Consider the following 14371-nt stretch of genomic DNA (forward strand, 5'->3'; position numbering starts at 1 on the left):
GTGTAAAAGTTGTACCTGTACCTGCTTTCGGGTACTTTTTTTTTTGTATTACAAGGTTCTGAGGCGAGCTGAGGCAATACTAAAATGTGACGTGAAAATAGGGCTGTCAACCGATTAATCGCATCCAAAAATAAAAGTTTGTGTTTACATAATATATGTGGGTGCACTGTGTATAATTATTCATGTTTAAATAGTTTGGCCAGAGATAGTTACTAAACTAACTATCAACTTGGCAACTCGGAAGAATACGCCGTGGTCAACCGAGGAGGTGCAGACTTTCGCTTTGTTTTGTTGCCGAAGAGAGGATCCTGCGAGAGCTTGATAGGGCAACGAGGAACGAAAGGCGTCGCTATGACGACCGGGTACTATCCCAGACAGCAAACTGACATTGAATCAACGTGGAAACGACGTCTCTCATGACATTGAAACAACGTTGATTTTGCTCATCGAATTAACGTTGAACCAACGTCAGACGCGGCATTCTTCAAAGCTAAATGAAAATCGAAAATTGGTTTGCTTTCATAACGTTGAAACAACGCGTTGATTTCAAATTGATTTTCCGTTAGTTTTGAAAGAATGACGCATCTGACGTTGGTTCAACGTTAATTCGATGAGCAAAACAATGTCAGATCAACGTTGTTTCGATGTCATATTTCCACGTTGATTCAATGTCAGTTTGCTATCTGGGATTTGTGGCGGTACTGTCTGCAATGGAAAACGTAACGAAAAGCGAGCTGAGTCGAGTCGAGGCGAGCTCGTACTGGTAATGGAAAAGTGCCATGGATGACATTTTGGTCATTATTTGGCTAAATAGCTGGGTTTCAGTCATGTGATTATTATGACGCGCAGAATTCAGATGGAGGGCAGGGAGTGCAAGAGCGCAATGGACGAGATGGAGGAAAGTCCGTACTGTACTACTTTACACGCTATTACAAGAGAAAGAAATAAACAAAAAACCAAACATATGTTGGACGTGATCCTTACGTTATGAAGAGGAGCGATTTTTCAACTGAATTGCCATCAAGGCTGTAGATATCAGCAACTACCTCGTCTTACAGACATACTTTGACTTTACAAAGTTTGGAAACGTTACACGTTACACAAACAGTCACTTAAAGGGTTAGTTCACCCAAAAATGAAAATTCTGTCAGTATTTCCTCACCCTCATGTTGTTCCAACCCCGTAAGACCTTCGTTCATCTTCGGAACACAAATTAAGATATTTAAGATATTAAGATCGCTCCTGCATACAGTCCATAGGCTTCTTGAGGGAATGACACTTGCTGTCCTCGAAAAGTCATTAAAGACATCGTTAAAATAGTCCAAGTGACTACAGGGGCTCAATCTTAACTTTATCAAACGACGAGAACACTTTTGTGCGCAAAAAAACAACAAAAATAACGACTTTATTTCAATTATTCACTTCCTTCTCCATGAGCCTGTAAGTCAGTTAACGTAGTGTGATTGCGTAGAGCTACGTCACACGTAGGCTCACTATTGGCCGACGCTGGTCATGTGTGTGTGATGCGTGTGACGTACAATAACAGAAGCTTACGCTATTAAACTAGTAACCTGACTCGCGCAGAGGGAGAAATAAACGAATAGTTGAAATAAAGTCGTTATTTTTGTTGTTTTTTTGCACACAAAAGTGTTCTCGTCGTTTGATAAACTTAAGATTGAGCCCCTGTAGTCACTTGGACTATTTTAACGATGTCTTTAATGACTTTTCGAGGACAGCAAGAGCCAGTCCCTCAAGAAGCCTATGGACTGTATGCAGGAGCGATCTTAATATCTTAAATATCTTCATTTGTGTTCCGAAGATGAACGAAGGTCTTACGGGGTTGGAACAACATGAGGGTGAGTAAATACTGACAGAATTTTCATTTTTGGGTGAACTAACCCTTTAAGTTGTATTAACTCACCTTGTATTACTAATGTTACACACACAGGCATTTTCCCATTCGGCTCCTCCCGACCGCAGACGTAGGTTTACAAGCCGTTTTTCGATCAATTTCTTGCATCCCCCCCCCCCCCCCCTTATGAACAACAACTTTTGGTACACGATAAAAACTCCTTGTGGTTTGATTGATTCAAGTAACTATAAATGACTAAAAACACGGGCATTTTGAGTGTGTTATAGTGCTTTCTAAATACAGCAAATCACTTCCTGCCCTCCATTTGCATTTCGCGCCATGGCAACGCAGTGGCGTGACGTCATATGGAAACAAGCTATCAAAATGAGGGAACAAATAGGTACAAAATGGAAATCTCCTAAAATGAGAGTGTCTTTGGAAGTGATGCGCCCTGCAGAATACAGAAGAAAACCTGTATCAGTGAAGTAGAGTAAAACGAGGGAAAGTATTAGTACAACAGGGCCATGATTACCTAAAATAAGGGAATGAATTGACAGTGAGCATGATTTAATAAGTCATGGGAATGAATTATAAATTCATTGCCACAGTATCTATTGTGTTCTCGTGCATGTCATATGCGAGGCTCAATGGGATATTCCAGTTTTTTCAATTCAATTTTCAGTTCAATTAACTGTGTGTTTCACATAACTGATTTTTGGTGATTTTCTGTTGTAGTTTTGGTGTGAAGTGAACTATTCCTCTAAATATTAACAGCATGTGTGAGTGTCTTTGGGTCGACGATCCTGGCACGGTGTGTGAGTGTGTGTGTGTGAGGGCTCAGTGCGAGGAGCTGCGGTCGTTGGCCACGTCCTGCAGGCGTCGGAGCAGCGCCGTCTGGTTCTCCTGGCACAGCCGTTTGGCGGGCGACTGAAGCTCCTCCTCCAGGCCGATGCTGCGCTTCTTGGTGGGCGTCTCGCCCGTGCGGATCATCACGTTGATCTCGCGGAGCCGCTGTGGGACAGAGGGATCAGCGCTAAGAATGATGAACCTGAACAGGAAGCGTGTTTCCAGGAATGTTTTGTTCTTACGTTAGAGGGACTGGAGCTGACGGAGTAGAAGATCTTGTCCCGAGGAGAAATCGAGCAGCCGGTCTTGTGTGGAGAGATGTAGATGGAGTGATTGTGGGACAGGAGGACCCGGCGAGGAGAGCCAATGCGGAGAGAGGGATACGGACAGAGGGGAGGAGCTTCAGCCTGCACACACACACACTGCAGTATTAAAACTATTTTCTTTTATACATACATTAGGGTGCTGTCGATTTAACGTGTTAACTTCATTAGTTAGTTAAGGAAAAATAATAACCAGTGAGTTAATTAATTTTAAAATGTTTGCACAATTTTGCTGACTTTTTCTGAATAGTACTACCTGTGAAGCAGAAGAGCGGCAATGAACAGTGGTGTTTTGTTTCTGAATGAATACGTTCCCAGATAGCAGACTGACATTGAATCAACGTGGAAATATGACATCGAAACAACGTTGATCTGACATTGTTTTGCTCATCGAATTAACGTTGAACCAACGTCAGATGCGTCATTCTTTCAAAACTAACGGAAAATCAACTTGAAATCAACGCGTTGTTTCAACGTTATGAAAGCAAACCAATTTTCGATTTCATTTAGCTTTGAAGAATGCCGCGTCTGACGTTGGTTCAACGTTAATTCGATGAGCAAATCAACGTTGTTTCAATGTCATGAGAGACGTCGTTTCCACGTTGATTCAATGTCAGTTTGCTGTCTGGGATTTGAGCGAATCATTCGAGTAAACCAATGATTCAGTGACTCAGTCGTAAAGAGAGACTTGCACATGTAAAGATCTTTGCAGGAAAGTTTAAATTCCTGAATCAAATTAATCAAATGAATGAACGATTCAATGACTCACTCATTTAGACACTTACCGCCACCTACTGGCAGATGTAGTTTCTTATTTAAAGACATTTCATACAAAAAATCATATTTTGGGGATTGTTTGCCCAAAAATGTACTCAAGAATTTTGGTAAACAAACTGTTTTGATTTGTAAATATATCTAATATTTCTGTATTTTATGAAGAAATACGTCCAGTGTAGACACACTAGAAAATAAACTAGACTGTAGTTATAACCACACAAGTTTGTGGATGTGTTGGTTGCAACTACAGAAATGCAGATCATTTCTATGTTTATAGTCGCGACCACAGTGCTTTTGGGAAAGGCACCCCTGAGTAATTGCTAGGTTCTGATTGGTTAGGTTGTTGCTACTAGCAGTGTTGCAGTACTTGAGCCCGTCGTGAGTCCAAGACAATGGGCCCTATTTTAACGATCTGTAACGTAAATATCAAGCGCGAAGCGCAAGTAACTTTGTGGGCGGTTCTTGGGCGCTGTTGCTATTTTACCGGCAGGATAAATGACCCCTTTAAAAGGGGTTGGTCTGAAGTAACTTCATTATTCGTAGGTGTGGTTTGGGCGTAACATGAAATAAACCAATAAGAGCGTCATCCAACATACCCTTTAAGAGCAGGTGCGCATGTTGTGTGACGGATTGTTATTATAATGGCGGATTTACCAGACGCGCACCAGGAGCGGTTCACAGCCGAGGAGACCGACGTTCTTGTCAGGGCAGTGAAAGACAGAGAGGTGACGTTGTATGGGGATGGGAGAAACCACCCAAATCAGCGTCAGTTAAACAGGCGTGGGGGCAAAAAACATGGACACCACAATGATTTCCCTCATGTGTTAATATGTTTCATTGTTATAATGTATGATTTGCAAAAATAAAAACTGCTGCACCCGCTACATTATGGCCAAGCATGCGCGCTTAAAGGTACAATACGCAGGATTTTTGCAGTAAAATATCCAAAAACCACCGGGCCAATGTTATATATTTAGTTTAATTGATTACTTACAATATCCCAAATGTTTCCAACTATTTGTAAATCGTGAGAAAATTGCGATTTTTAACCAAGGAAACGGGGCGTGTGAGCAGGGGTGAGGAGTCGCCAGTCAATGACGTCATATCCGCGTTACCGCCAGGTTTGACCTCGTACTGCAACAGTAACCATGGCGACAGATGTGGACAATTGGCCGTTATGCGTGCTCAACTGCATGAGTGTCCCTAGCAGGGTTTTGTTCAAACATTATGAACCATGGCAAGCAGACTTTGAGACAAAAAAGAGGACTAGAACGAAGATCAACATCTTTCTAGATGCCGAGAGCTCCATGTCCGCGACTAACTTCGACTTGACAGAGACGCGAGTGTTGCATGTTACTTGAGCAAACAGGTGAGCAAATCAATGTATATAAAACTAATCAATGTTATATAGTTCAACATGATGAAAAGTTAGAATATGATCTGTATGTTATTCTCTAATGTTAATCTAGCTTGGTCACATACAGCCAAGAAACAACCTAACGAACAACATTCAACACACTCAAATGCCGTTTAGTGTGATAGTGAAACTGTTAGAGCGAGTGAAGCAGCGCTGCGTTACCTCAAGTTTAATTCCTCTAATAAACTGACCTGTGTGAGTAATTCAGCGTGTAGTTCGGTAGAATTAAATGTCCTTATTATTTTATATCCGCGGGACTCGCGTTGCGTATGGCGCTAGTATACGTCTAGCAATCGCTCCCTGCTTCATATTACAGTCATGTTAAAAACATCAATGTATTCATAAAAGATCCAACAGCTTGACGACAAGATCCATAATTCTGCTTAATGTGGAATATACGTCATTAATATACGCCTTTGTTATTGTAAGACGTTAGCGACCCCTGGTGGCGAAGCAATCTTGCATATTGGACCTTTAAAATAGCATTAAAAAACAATGTGCAACGCGCCACTGACTTCAGAATAGGTTTTTTTCTGGTCAGTGGCGCAATTGTTTTCTGGAACTGCAAGATAGCACTAGGGAATGTTTGCGCCGGAACTAGCCTCCTTTTTACGCCGACCCGCCCAGGGAGCGCAAGTTCATTCCCTAGTTTACCGGCGTGCGACTTTGGAGGGAAAAAGCCCGCTTTGCGCGGGTGTAAAATAGGAAAGATACATGCGTCAGTGTCATTTGCGCCGGGTGCAAGAAAGGGCCCAATATTTTCTGGTCATTGTCATGGACTTGACTCGGACTTTAGGCCGCAGTAATAGACGAATCCGACGAGCGTTCTGTGTAGGCTGCCATCTTGTGGCGACGCCATTACTGAGCTGTTACACAGGCATATAGACATATGCACCGGTATGCAAACAAACCTCGGTGATAACGCGAACTCACCCTCGATGACAGCTACAGCCAGGCAGAATGACTTGTTGGTTTGATCTGTGACTGCAGTGGCCTCCAGTCACAGATGAAGGTACAAACGATCTTACAGATTAACGTTATTTATGAAAATAGCTTGGCAAGCTAGCTAGGCTAACGTTTGCTAACGAGGAAACTATAAAAAGATCTGTCCATTTGGCAACAATAAATAAATGAATGAATGAAATCAAATAAACAAATTTATGTTTTTCATTTGTGTCCATTATTTATCTCATTTTCACATTGCAACAGGCAAGGGTAAGGTAACGTTACAGCTAGAAAGTATACATAATATCGACCAATTAGTGTTTTTAAACCATGGAAAGAGGTCAATATAACAGCAGGAAAACAATTATGTCACATAACGTTACATTTAGCTCAGGAAAGCCATTTAATGACCATAGCATGTTAATTGAATAGAAAAAATAGCAAGAGAGGAGATTTTGCTGATCACAATATCACATATTTATTATAATTTTTTTTTCTTATGTCATTAAATAATTGTTATTATACACGAATGTCCGCGTCTTGTACTCGCCCAGGAAATCTGTGTAAACCGTACGGCACCAGACAGGGGCAGTCGACCCGGGGTATTCACAATGTTTTCTCTTCAAAACTGAAATTTTACTGCCACCATTGAAACAATTTATAACGGAAACTGTTTACCCACTCGACATTATACAAGGGGTAACGTTGTGACGTTAGTGACAGTCGTAAATCGCGGGCTGTTTATTCCAGAGGACGCAAGTTGCAACTAAAACAATAGGAGGCAATGGCGCAACGCTACCCAGCAACAGCTCAGTAATGGCGCCCGCTTACTTCCGGTAGTTTCGCCGGATTCGTCTATACACAGGACAGGCAATAGTTACCCCATTTTTGAGTGAGTTGCTGGAGTAGCGCAGAGCGAACGGTTTGATCTGTTTGATGTAGACGTGGTTGTAGAAGCGTATGAGGTCTCCCCTGTCCTCGTCCTGCTCCTGGGGGCCCCCGGGGGCCCGGGTCGGGGTGGAGGGGGCGCTGCTGGGCTGGGGGATGGGGAGAGTACTGCTGGAGCGCATGGACACCGGACTGCTCTCGCCGCTGGCTGTACAACACACAAACACCACAGCACTCAACAATCAAAATCAAAGAGCATTTCCAGGTGCATTTAGATGAGTCCTGTAAGCAGTCTCAAATCCCAGCCCTAGACCATCTATGACTAGGCAAGACCAGCTCCAAATGGTCCTGAATTTGAAACTGAAATTGAGTTTTTGGACTTGAAAGAGATTGACTTCGGTCCAAGTCTGGTCTTGTTCAGACGTGGGCACAACAACACTGCATGTAGGCCTATGAAACAGTCATAATATTTTCCAACTTAAACCTTTGTTGTATCCATAACTTATCATTACTGAGGGAATGTGCACAACATGCTAAGTTTATTACAATGTTATTACTATTTTAGTAATTAAAATCACATACATGAACCCCAAAAAAAAAAAAAAAAACCAGAGTGATGCAAGAGAAAAATGTATGGGATATGAACATATTCCATATAATCTTATGAGTATTACCAGAATTAGAAACTCTCAAGTCTCTCATGATTGCTCAAAAACAGTCAAAATGTATGAAATCAACGGATATATTTTCTAACAAATAAAAATATCTATATTACACTGAAATTTTTTCAAAACAACATATTCATCTTATCTTCCTTGCATTCATTTTCACTTTCATATTAAAATGCTAATTGTCATGCTTCAACGGTTTCTCAACAGGTGTGCATATTCAAAAAGTAAATCCCAGAACTGTGTGTGAGAAATGGGAAAGATGATACATTTATGAGTATTTTTGAGACCAAAACCCATCATGTCTAAAGCCTCAGTAGAAAACCAGGTTCAAATGCGTAACTTTTTCTATTTAAATGGGTTTATCTTTTATCATTATTTATAGGGTTGGGTATCATTTGAATTTGAACGATTCTGATTCCGATTCCGATTCCTTGTTTCGATTCCGGTTCCTAACGATTCTCGATTTCGATTCTTTTAAGAGGCAGGGTCAAAAAAGTTTAGCTAACCTTGCTAACCAACGGCCTTTCTGAAGGAAATACTCCTTCTGTCACAAATACTTGTCACAAATTTTGCAGAGATTTTGTTAATTTTTAGAAAAGTGAAGCCACACTTTGGATCGCTGACATAAGCTACTCATGTTCGACTCGCGCGGTTATGCCAACACTTCCGGTAGACGCTTCTTCGTTGGTGTTGTTCAGCGGTTTCTTCTTCCGCTCAGCGGACTGTGAATATCGAAACTAGGAATTGAAATTTTAACTTTTGAACGATTCCGGGAAAAACGAAAAGTTAGTCCCGGTTCCAATCGATACTCGATTCTCGATACCCAACCCTATTTAGTATCTAAAAAAAATTAAAAATAATAGTCTGGGCTTATTTACACTAAAATCATTTTTTATTAATTCCTCGAAACAGGCCACATGAGGGTTTGAGGGATCAAACACTGGAAGCGTGCGAGTGAACTGCACTGTCGATTTGCACATAGTGCTAAAACCAGCGACTGACACATGACACGTCCAGCGCCACACGTGCGTTACCTTGCTCCTGTCCTCCTTCGGTGGGCGAGCTCTGTCTGTGGGGTTTTTCACCGGTTCCTGAATGCCGTCTTTTCCTCCCAGAGATCAACACACTCCTGTACACCTGAGACACCATTGACATCCTCATTAATACCATTATCACCTTTACCAGTGTTTGTACACGAGGCCGAACGACACACTCACGCTGCTGCTGGCCTGAGGCTGAGACCTGTAGCACTTCATGATGTTCTGGAAGGACTTGTCCTCTTTCGTCACCTAACAATGGACAAAACAGCGCTGTAACACACACCTCGCTCCCCACATATATGGAATGCCAAAGCTGACTTAATTAAAAATAAATATATACATAAATAAATATATGAAGAAATGTAAAAAAAGCAAAAACACTAAAATAAATACATAAATAAATATACGAAGAAATGTAAAAAAGTACAAATAAATGAGTATTTATACTTTTATTTCCATATTTATGTATAATTTTATTTTTTCACACATTTATTTATTTCTAAATGTATTCATTTATTAATTTCCACTTTTATTTATTTCCACATTCATTTATGTATTTATGTTTTTATGTCTACATTTATTTATTTTCACATTTATTTATTTCTACATTTATTTATTTCCACATTTATTTATTCCAACATTTCTTTCTCCATATGTTAATGAGGGGGGCGTGTTTTAACTCAGACATTAGCAATCGACCTCAGAGTGGCAGTGCTGAAGATTTGAGGCCACAGTGACACCTTGTGGTGTGTGACCAAACGAAACGCAAGAGCTGTGCAGGCAATATCACATTTTAAGTCATGTGTATCACCCTAACTGTAGCCTATGTAGGGTAGGCTATATAGGGTTAACACACATAGAATACGAATACCCCCCTCATTAGAATACGGAGAAAGAAATGTTGTAATAAATAAATGTGGAAATAAATAAATGTAGAAATAAATAAATGTGAAAATAAATAAATGTAGACATAAAAACATAAATATATAAATGAATGTGGAAATAAATAAATGAATAAATTTAGAAATAAATAAATAAATAAATAAATGTGTGAAAAAATACAATTATACATAAATATGGAAATAAAAGTATAAATACTCAAAAAATTTCTTTGTATATTTATTTATGTATATTTATTTTAGTATTTATGCTTTTTTACATTTCTTCGTATATTTATTTATGTAATGTATATATTTATTTTTAATTAAGTCAGCTTTGGCATTCCATACACATAGACCGTTTAATGAAACAAAAATGTAATGTTCTGAAATCGCGAGGATTGTGAGTTTATCAACATTTGACCATCCATTTTCACATATCAATGTCTTAATGTGAACGACATAAATGTATTGGTCTTTGGTACAGTAGCAACAACAGTCAATGTTGTGAAAGTATTCTACATCTGCATACAAACGTTTCTAGTTTGCAATAAAGACTGCTACACTCAGACCCAGCTTCGACTCTGCTGCAACCAGCCTGTGACAATATGTACATTTTGTAATATTTAGACCACCTCTATTGATTGCAATCAGGGTGTGAAGAGAGTTTTAACTAGTATAACAAAGAGTGTTTATGAAAAGCATTGCCTAGCATACCCTTGACGACACACACGTAAATAACCTCTGACCGATGAATGAAGCAAACACCTTAGTCATGACGTAGACGGCACACATGAGGAGCTGGTCCAGATGCCGGTCCATCATCAGGTCAGTGCAGTGCACCAGTGAATACTCGAAGCACGTCCAGATCTTCCTGCGCAGGTCTGCGCTGATGTCCAGTTTCGCACACAGGTCTCTGAGGCGCACACTAGCCAGGTGATACACCTGATGGGGGAAGGGCATTATTTCTTAATCAATGATGTCTAATTGTATGAATGATTACCCTTGTATGAAACAAAAGTCAGAAAAATATTTTTGAAAAGGAAGAGTTTATTGAACCTTTAGGGCCAGATTTACTGAACAGGGCAGATTAGCGAGAGAACGCAACTCTGAACGAGCACTGATGGGTGTGGGAAGTTATGCGCTTGATCTACTGATGACGAAAACTGATAAAAAATGATAAAACACTATATATGAATTAAAACTGTAGGAGGAGTTCATTAAAGGCCTGAAAATGGCGAAAACTGCACAAAAATCGAAGAGGAAGATCAAAAATGGCTGACTTCCTGTTGTGTTTAGGGATATGCTCCAAGATACTTTTTTGTAGGTCTTGGGTCATTACATGCATGTACCAAATTTCGTACACATACGTGAAACGTAGCGGGAGGCGCACTCCGTTGAAGCTTTATAGGTGGTGCTATCGAGCCATTTTGCCCCGCCCAATTCTGAAACGCATATCAGATGTAAATTTTCGCCAGTTCTGACGCGCGTGCAAATTTTCTTAAGTTTTCATGCATGTTTAGGCCCTCAAAAATATGATTCATTTCAGAGAAATTCCAAGAGTGTTCTCACACTATCGGTGCTCGGGCCCTAATAATCAACGATATGTATAGATAAACCTAAGTTGCCAGTGAGTATTCATCTTGAAATATTATTAACAATATTGGGTTTCACTTTATTTTGATGGTCCCTTTAACACATTCTGTTGACTATACCGGCCAAACCGTACATATTGTGAAACGATGATGTCATCACACCACGTGTCAGCATTAGTCACACGTAGGGTTGGGTATCGTTTGAATTTGAACGATTCTGATTCCGATTCCTTGTTTCAATTCCGGTTCCTAACGATTCTCGATTCCGAATCTTTTAAGAGGCAGGGTCAAAAAAGTTTAGCTAACCTTGCTAACCAACGGCCTTTCTGAAGGAAATACTCCTTTCTGAATGAAATAATCCTGTCACAAATACTCCTTTTGTCACAAATTTTGCATTTTGCCGAGATCTCGTTATTTTTAGAAAAGTGAAGCCACACTTTGGACCGCCGACGTAAGCTACTCATGTTCGACTCGCGCGGTTATGCCAACACTTCCGGTAGACGCTTCTTCGTTGGTGTTGTTCAGCAGTTTCTTCTTCCGCTCGGTGGACTGTGAATATCGAAACTAGGAATCGAAATTTTAACTTTTGAACGATTCCGGGAAAAACGAAAAGTTAGTCCCGATTCCAATCGATACTCGATTCTCGATACCCAACCCTAGTCACACGTAACAGCAACAATAATGGCGGAATATATGCTTGTGTTCACGCTGCAGAAGCTACTGAGCCTATTAGCTTTCCTAAAGCACAATCTTCGGCTCCTATGCTCCTACGGTGAGCTGTCTTCGTCTTCACCTAGCGGTCTTGTTGGCCTCGTATAGAGTAGAGGCTGACATTTTTTCGGGAATCCCACGGGTCCCGGGATTCCCGTGGGATTCCCGCAGGATGGGAGTCATCTTTGCAATTAATCACGGGATTTGGACGGTACAGGATAAATAGTTAACGGGAGCAGACGGGAGCGGGAATCAACGACCAAAAAACAAAGAAAAAAGTAAATGCACCATTTTTTAGTTTCGTTTTAATACGCCTAGAATGTAACGCAATTAAAAAATAACTACACGACCCAGCCGTTCCAGAAGCCATCAGTGCTTTTTGTCACGGCTTACCGCCGGAATTCAAAGAGCAGTGATGGAGGGAGCTAACAGCCGCGGAGAAGTCGATGTGGCAAAAAAAAAAAAAAAAAGATTTAAAGCGCAAAGTCAGAAGTAATGACATGTCTATTAAGTTCACAGAACTGGTTGGAAAGTCTGAAATATTAATTAAGTTTATGAGAGAATGTGACGGTGATCGCACGATGTACGTCTTGTGTAAATGGAATCGTTTTGATAAATTAGATAGATATCCGATCTGAGAAAACGCATGAAGTGGCCAGGTGTAAACAGCCCCTTAGTCAAGTAAGCAAGCGATTCAGGGACGAGCGGTCTGAAGAGGCACACTTGCAAGGCAAATTTAGGAAAGAATTATGTTGCAGCCTACACAGCAACATATAACTAACATGGACTCATTATACAAGAGCATAATTGATGAAAATCGTTAACATGTAATAAAAAAAAACTATAAATGTAAACTATAAATGTATTGTTTACTCAACAATAAATTAGTAAAATGCAGCTTTATGTGCTGTTTGGGTTTATTAAACTATTGTAGACATGTGAACTATAGACTACTGTTTTTCTTTTATTTGCTGTCTTCCATTTCCTGGAAAATCTAGAAACAGGAGCTCAGCAGCTGGTCTAAAACAGGATGGCTTGGAGAGGATGCAGATTTAATCAAATTATATGTGTTAATTAAACACTAATTGAAGAAAAAAATATATAGGAGCGGTACAAGAGCGGAGTCAGTTTAAACAGGAGCGGGATGGGAGTGGGAGTCAATTTACCAGGAGTGGGATGGGATGGGAATATTTTTTAAACTTGGTCTGGGAGTGGGACGGGACAAGATTTCTTTCTATGGGAGTGGGACGGGACAGGAGTGAAAATCCACTCCCGTGTCATCCTCTAGTATAGAGCGCGCAAGGTTACACGCATGCTCCACGTCTTCTTCTCCTTGTTTAGAGTATCTCTGTGGCAGAATTACAGCGCCACATACTGGTCTAGCACGTATACCACATCGTTTTAAGTCGGTTTCAGTGGTTACGTGTGTACGCATATATTTCCTGAGACGACGCCGTGTTTACGAAAAATAATTTAGAACGAGGAATAAAAAGATTGGATAGAGAAAGCTCTGGATTCGTGTGGATGTGGCCTTATGGCGCTTTTCCACTGCATAGTACGGTACGGTTCGGCTCATTACGGTTCGACTCGGTGTGGAACAGTTCGGCTCGCTTCGCGTTTCCACTACGTGGTACGACTCGACTCGGTACTGATCGGTTCGCTTAGCTCGGTTGCTTTTCCACTGCAGTAGTACCCCTTCAAAGTGTGTGGGACTGATCGTTATTTGCGCGCGCCTCTACTGCCATGACATCATCTTAAAAGCGCCACATTTTCAAACCCACAACACAGGAACAATGGAGACTATCGAGGGGATGGTGTTCCTGATTCTCGGTATGTGGTTGTTTTTAACTGCAAGACGGAAAAATGTGTTTAAAATAAGGCTGATGGCAGCAAAACAAAAATACTGCTAAAAAAGTGTCTCGTGTCGCAAATCCAATGACGCTAGTAGTGACGCCGGTAGTGACGATTCTGTCTGACCAATCAGTGGTCTGCAGTGTTTCACGTCACATTTTAGTACCGGTACGGTACGCTTGGAACCTCAACAGACCAGGTACCATTTAACCCGCTGGGCTTCTTCGGTCAAAAATGACCGAAAACTGTTACGTTTTGAAATGTTTATTTTTTTTGCTTGATCGGATCGGGCTGAAACTTGGTGACTTTTGTTGTATTACCTATATGAACACACACAAAAATCAAGGAGATGATTCTGATTTGTTAAAGGGTCGTAAAAAAAAAAAGTCACACTTAGCTTCCTCCCGGTCAAAAATGACCGACATAGGAAATGAATGGGAAATACAAAAAAATAGGAAAACTCAGATAAACTTTTGGTGGTACAAGCTACAGATCAGCAACTGTGCAGAAAAAAAGTGTACAGCAATGAAGGGGTGACACTCTAGAACATCAAGAGTGCAAATAAGACCCCCCCCCC

At 40.7% G+C, this 14371-nt stretch overlaps 1 protein-coding gene across 2 annotated transcripts in view; it reads right to left on the reverse strand.

The window, feature by feature from the left end:
- Positions 1–1862: 1862 nt before the first annotated feature.
- rbl2 (retinoblastoma-like 2 (p130)) overlaps positions 1863–14371 on the reverse strand; it is a 47666-nt gene continuing 35157 nt past the window's right edge. For both annotated transcript variants that reach the window (XM_039656705.2, XM_039656706.2), the window contains 6 exons: positions 10406–10582; positions 8937–9008; positions 8754–8856; positions 7042–7256; positions 2941–3105; positions 1863–2863 (listed from right to left, as the gene is read on the reverse strand). In XM_039656705.2, the coding sequence (XP_039512639.2) occupies positions 2690–2863; positions 2941–3105; positions 7042–7256; positions 8754–8856; positions 8937–9008; positions 10406–10582 (906 nt within the window). In that variant the 3' untranslated portion in view covers positions 1863–2689. The remainder of the gene's footprint in view (positions 2864–2940; positions 3106–7041; positions 7257–8753; positions 8857–8936; positions 9009–10405; positions 10583–14371) is intronic.

This window comes from Pimephales promelas, chromosome 25 (assembly GCF_988280905.1).
Source record: "Pimephales promelas chromosome 25, fPimPro1.hap1.1, whole genome shotgun sequence".
Lineage (NCBI taxonomy): Eukaryota > Metazoa > Chordata > Actinopteri > Cypriniformes > Leuciscidae > Pimephales > Pimephales promelas.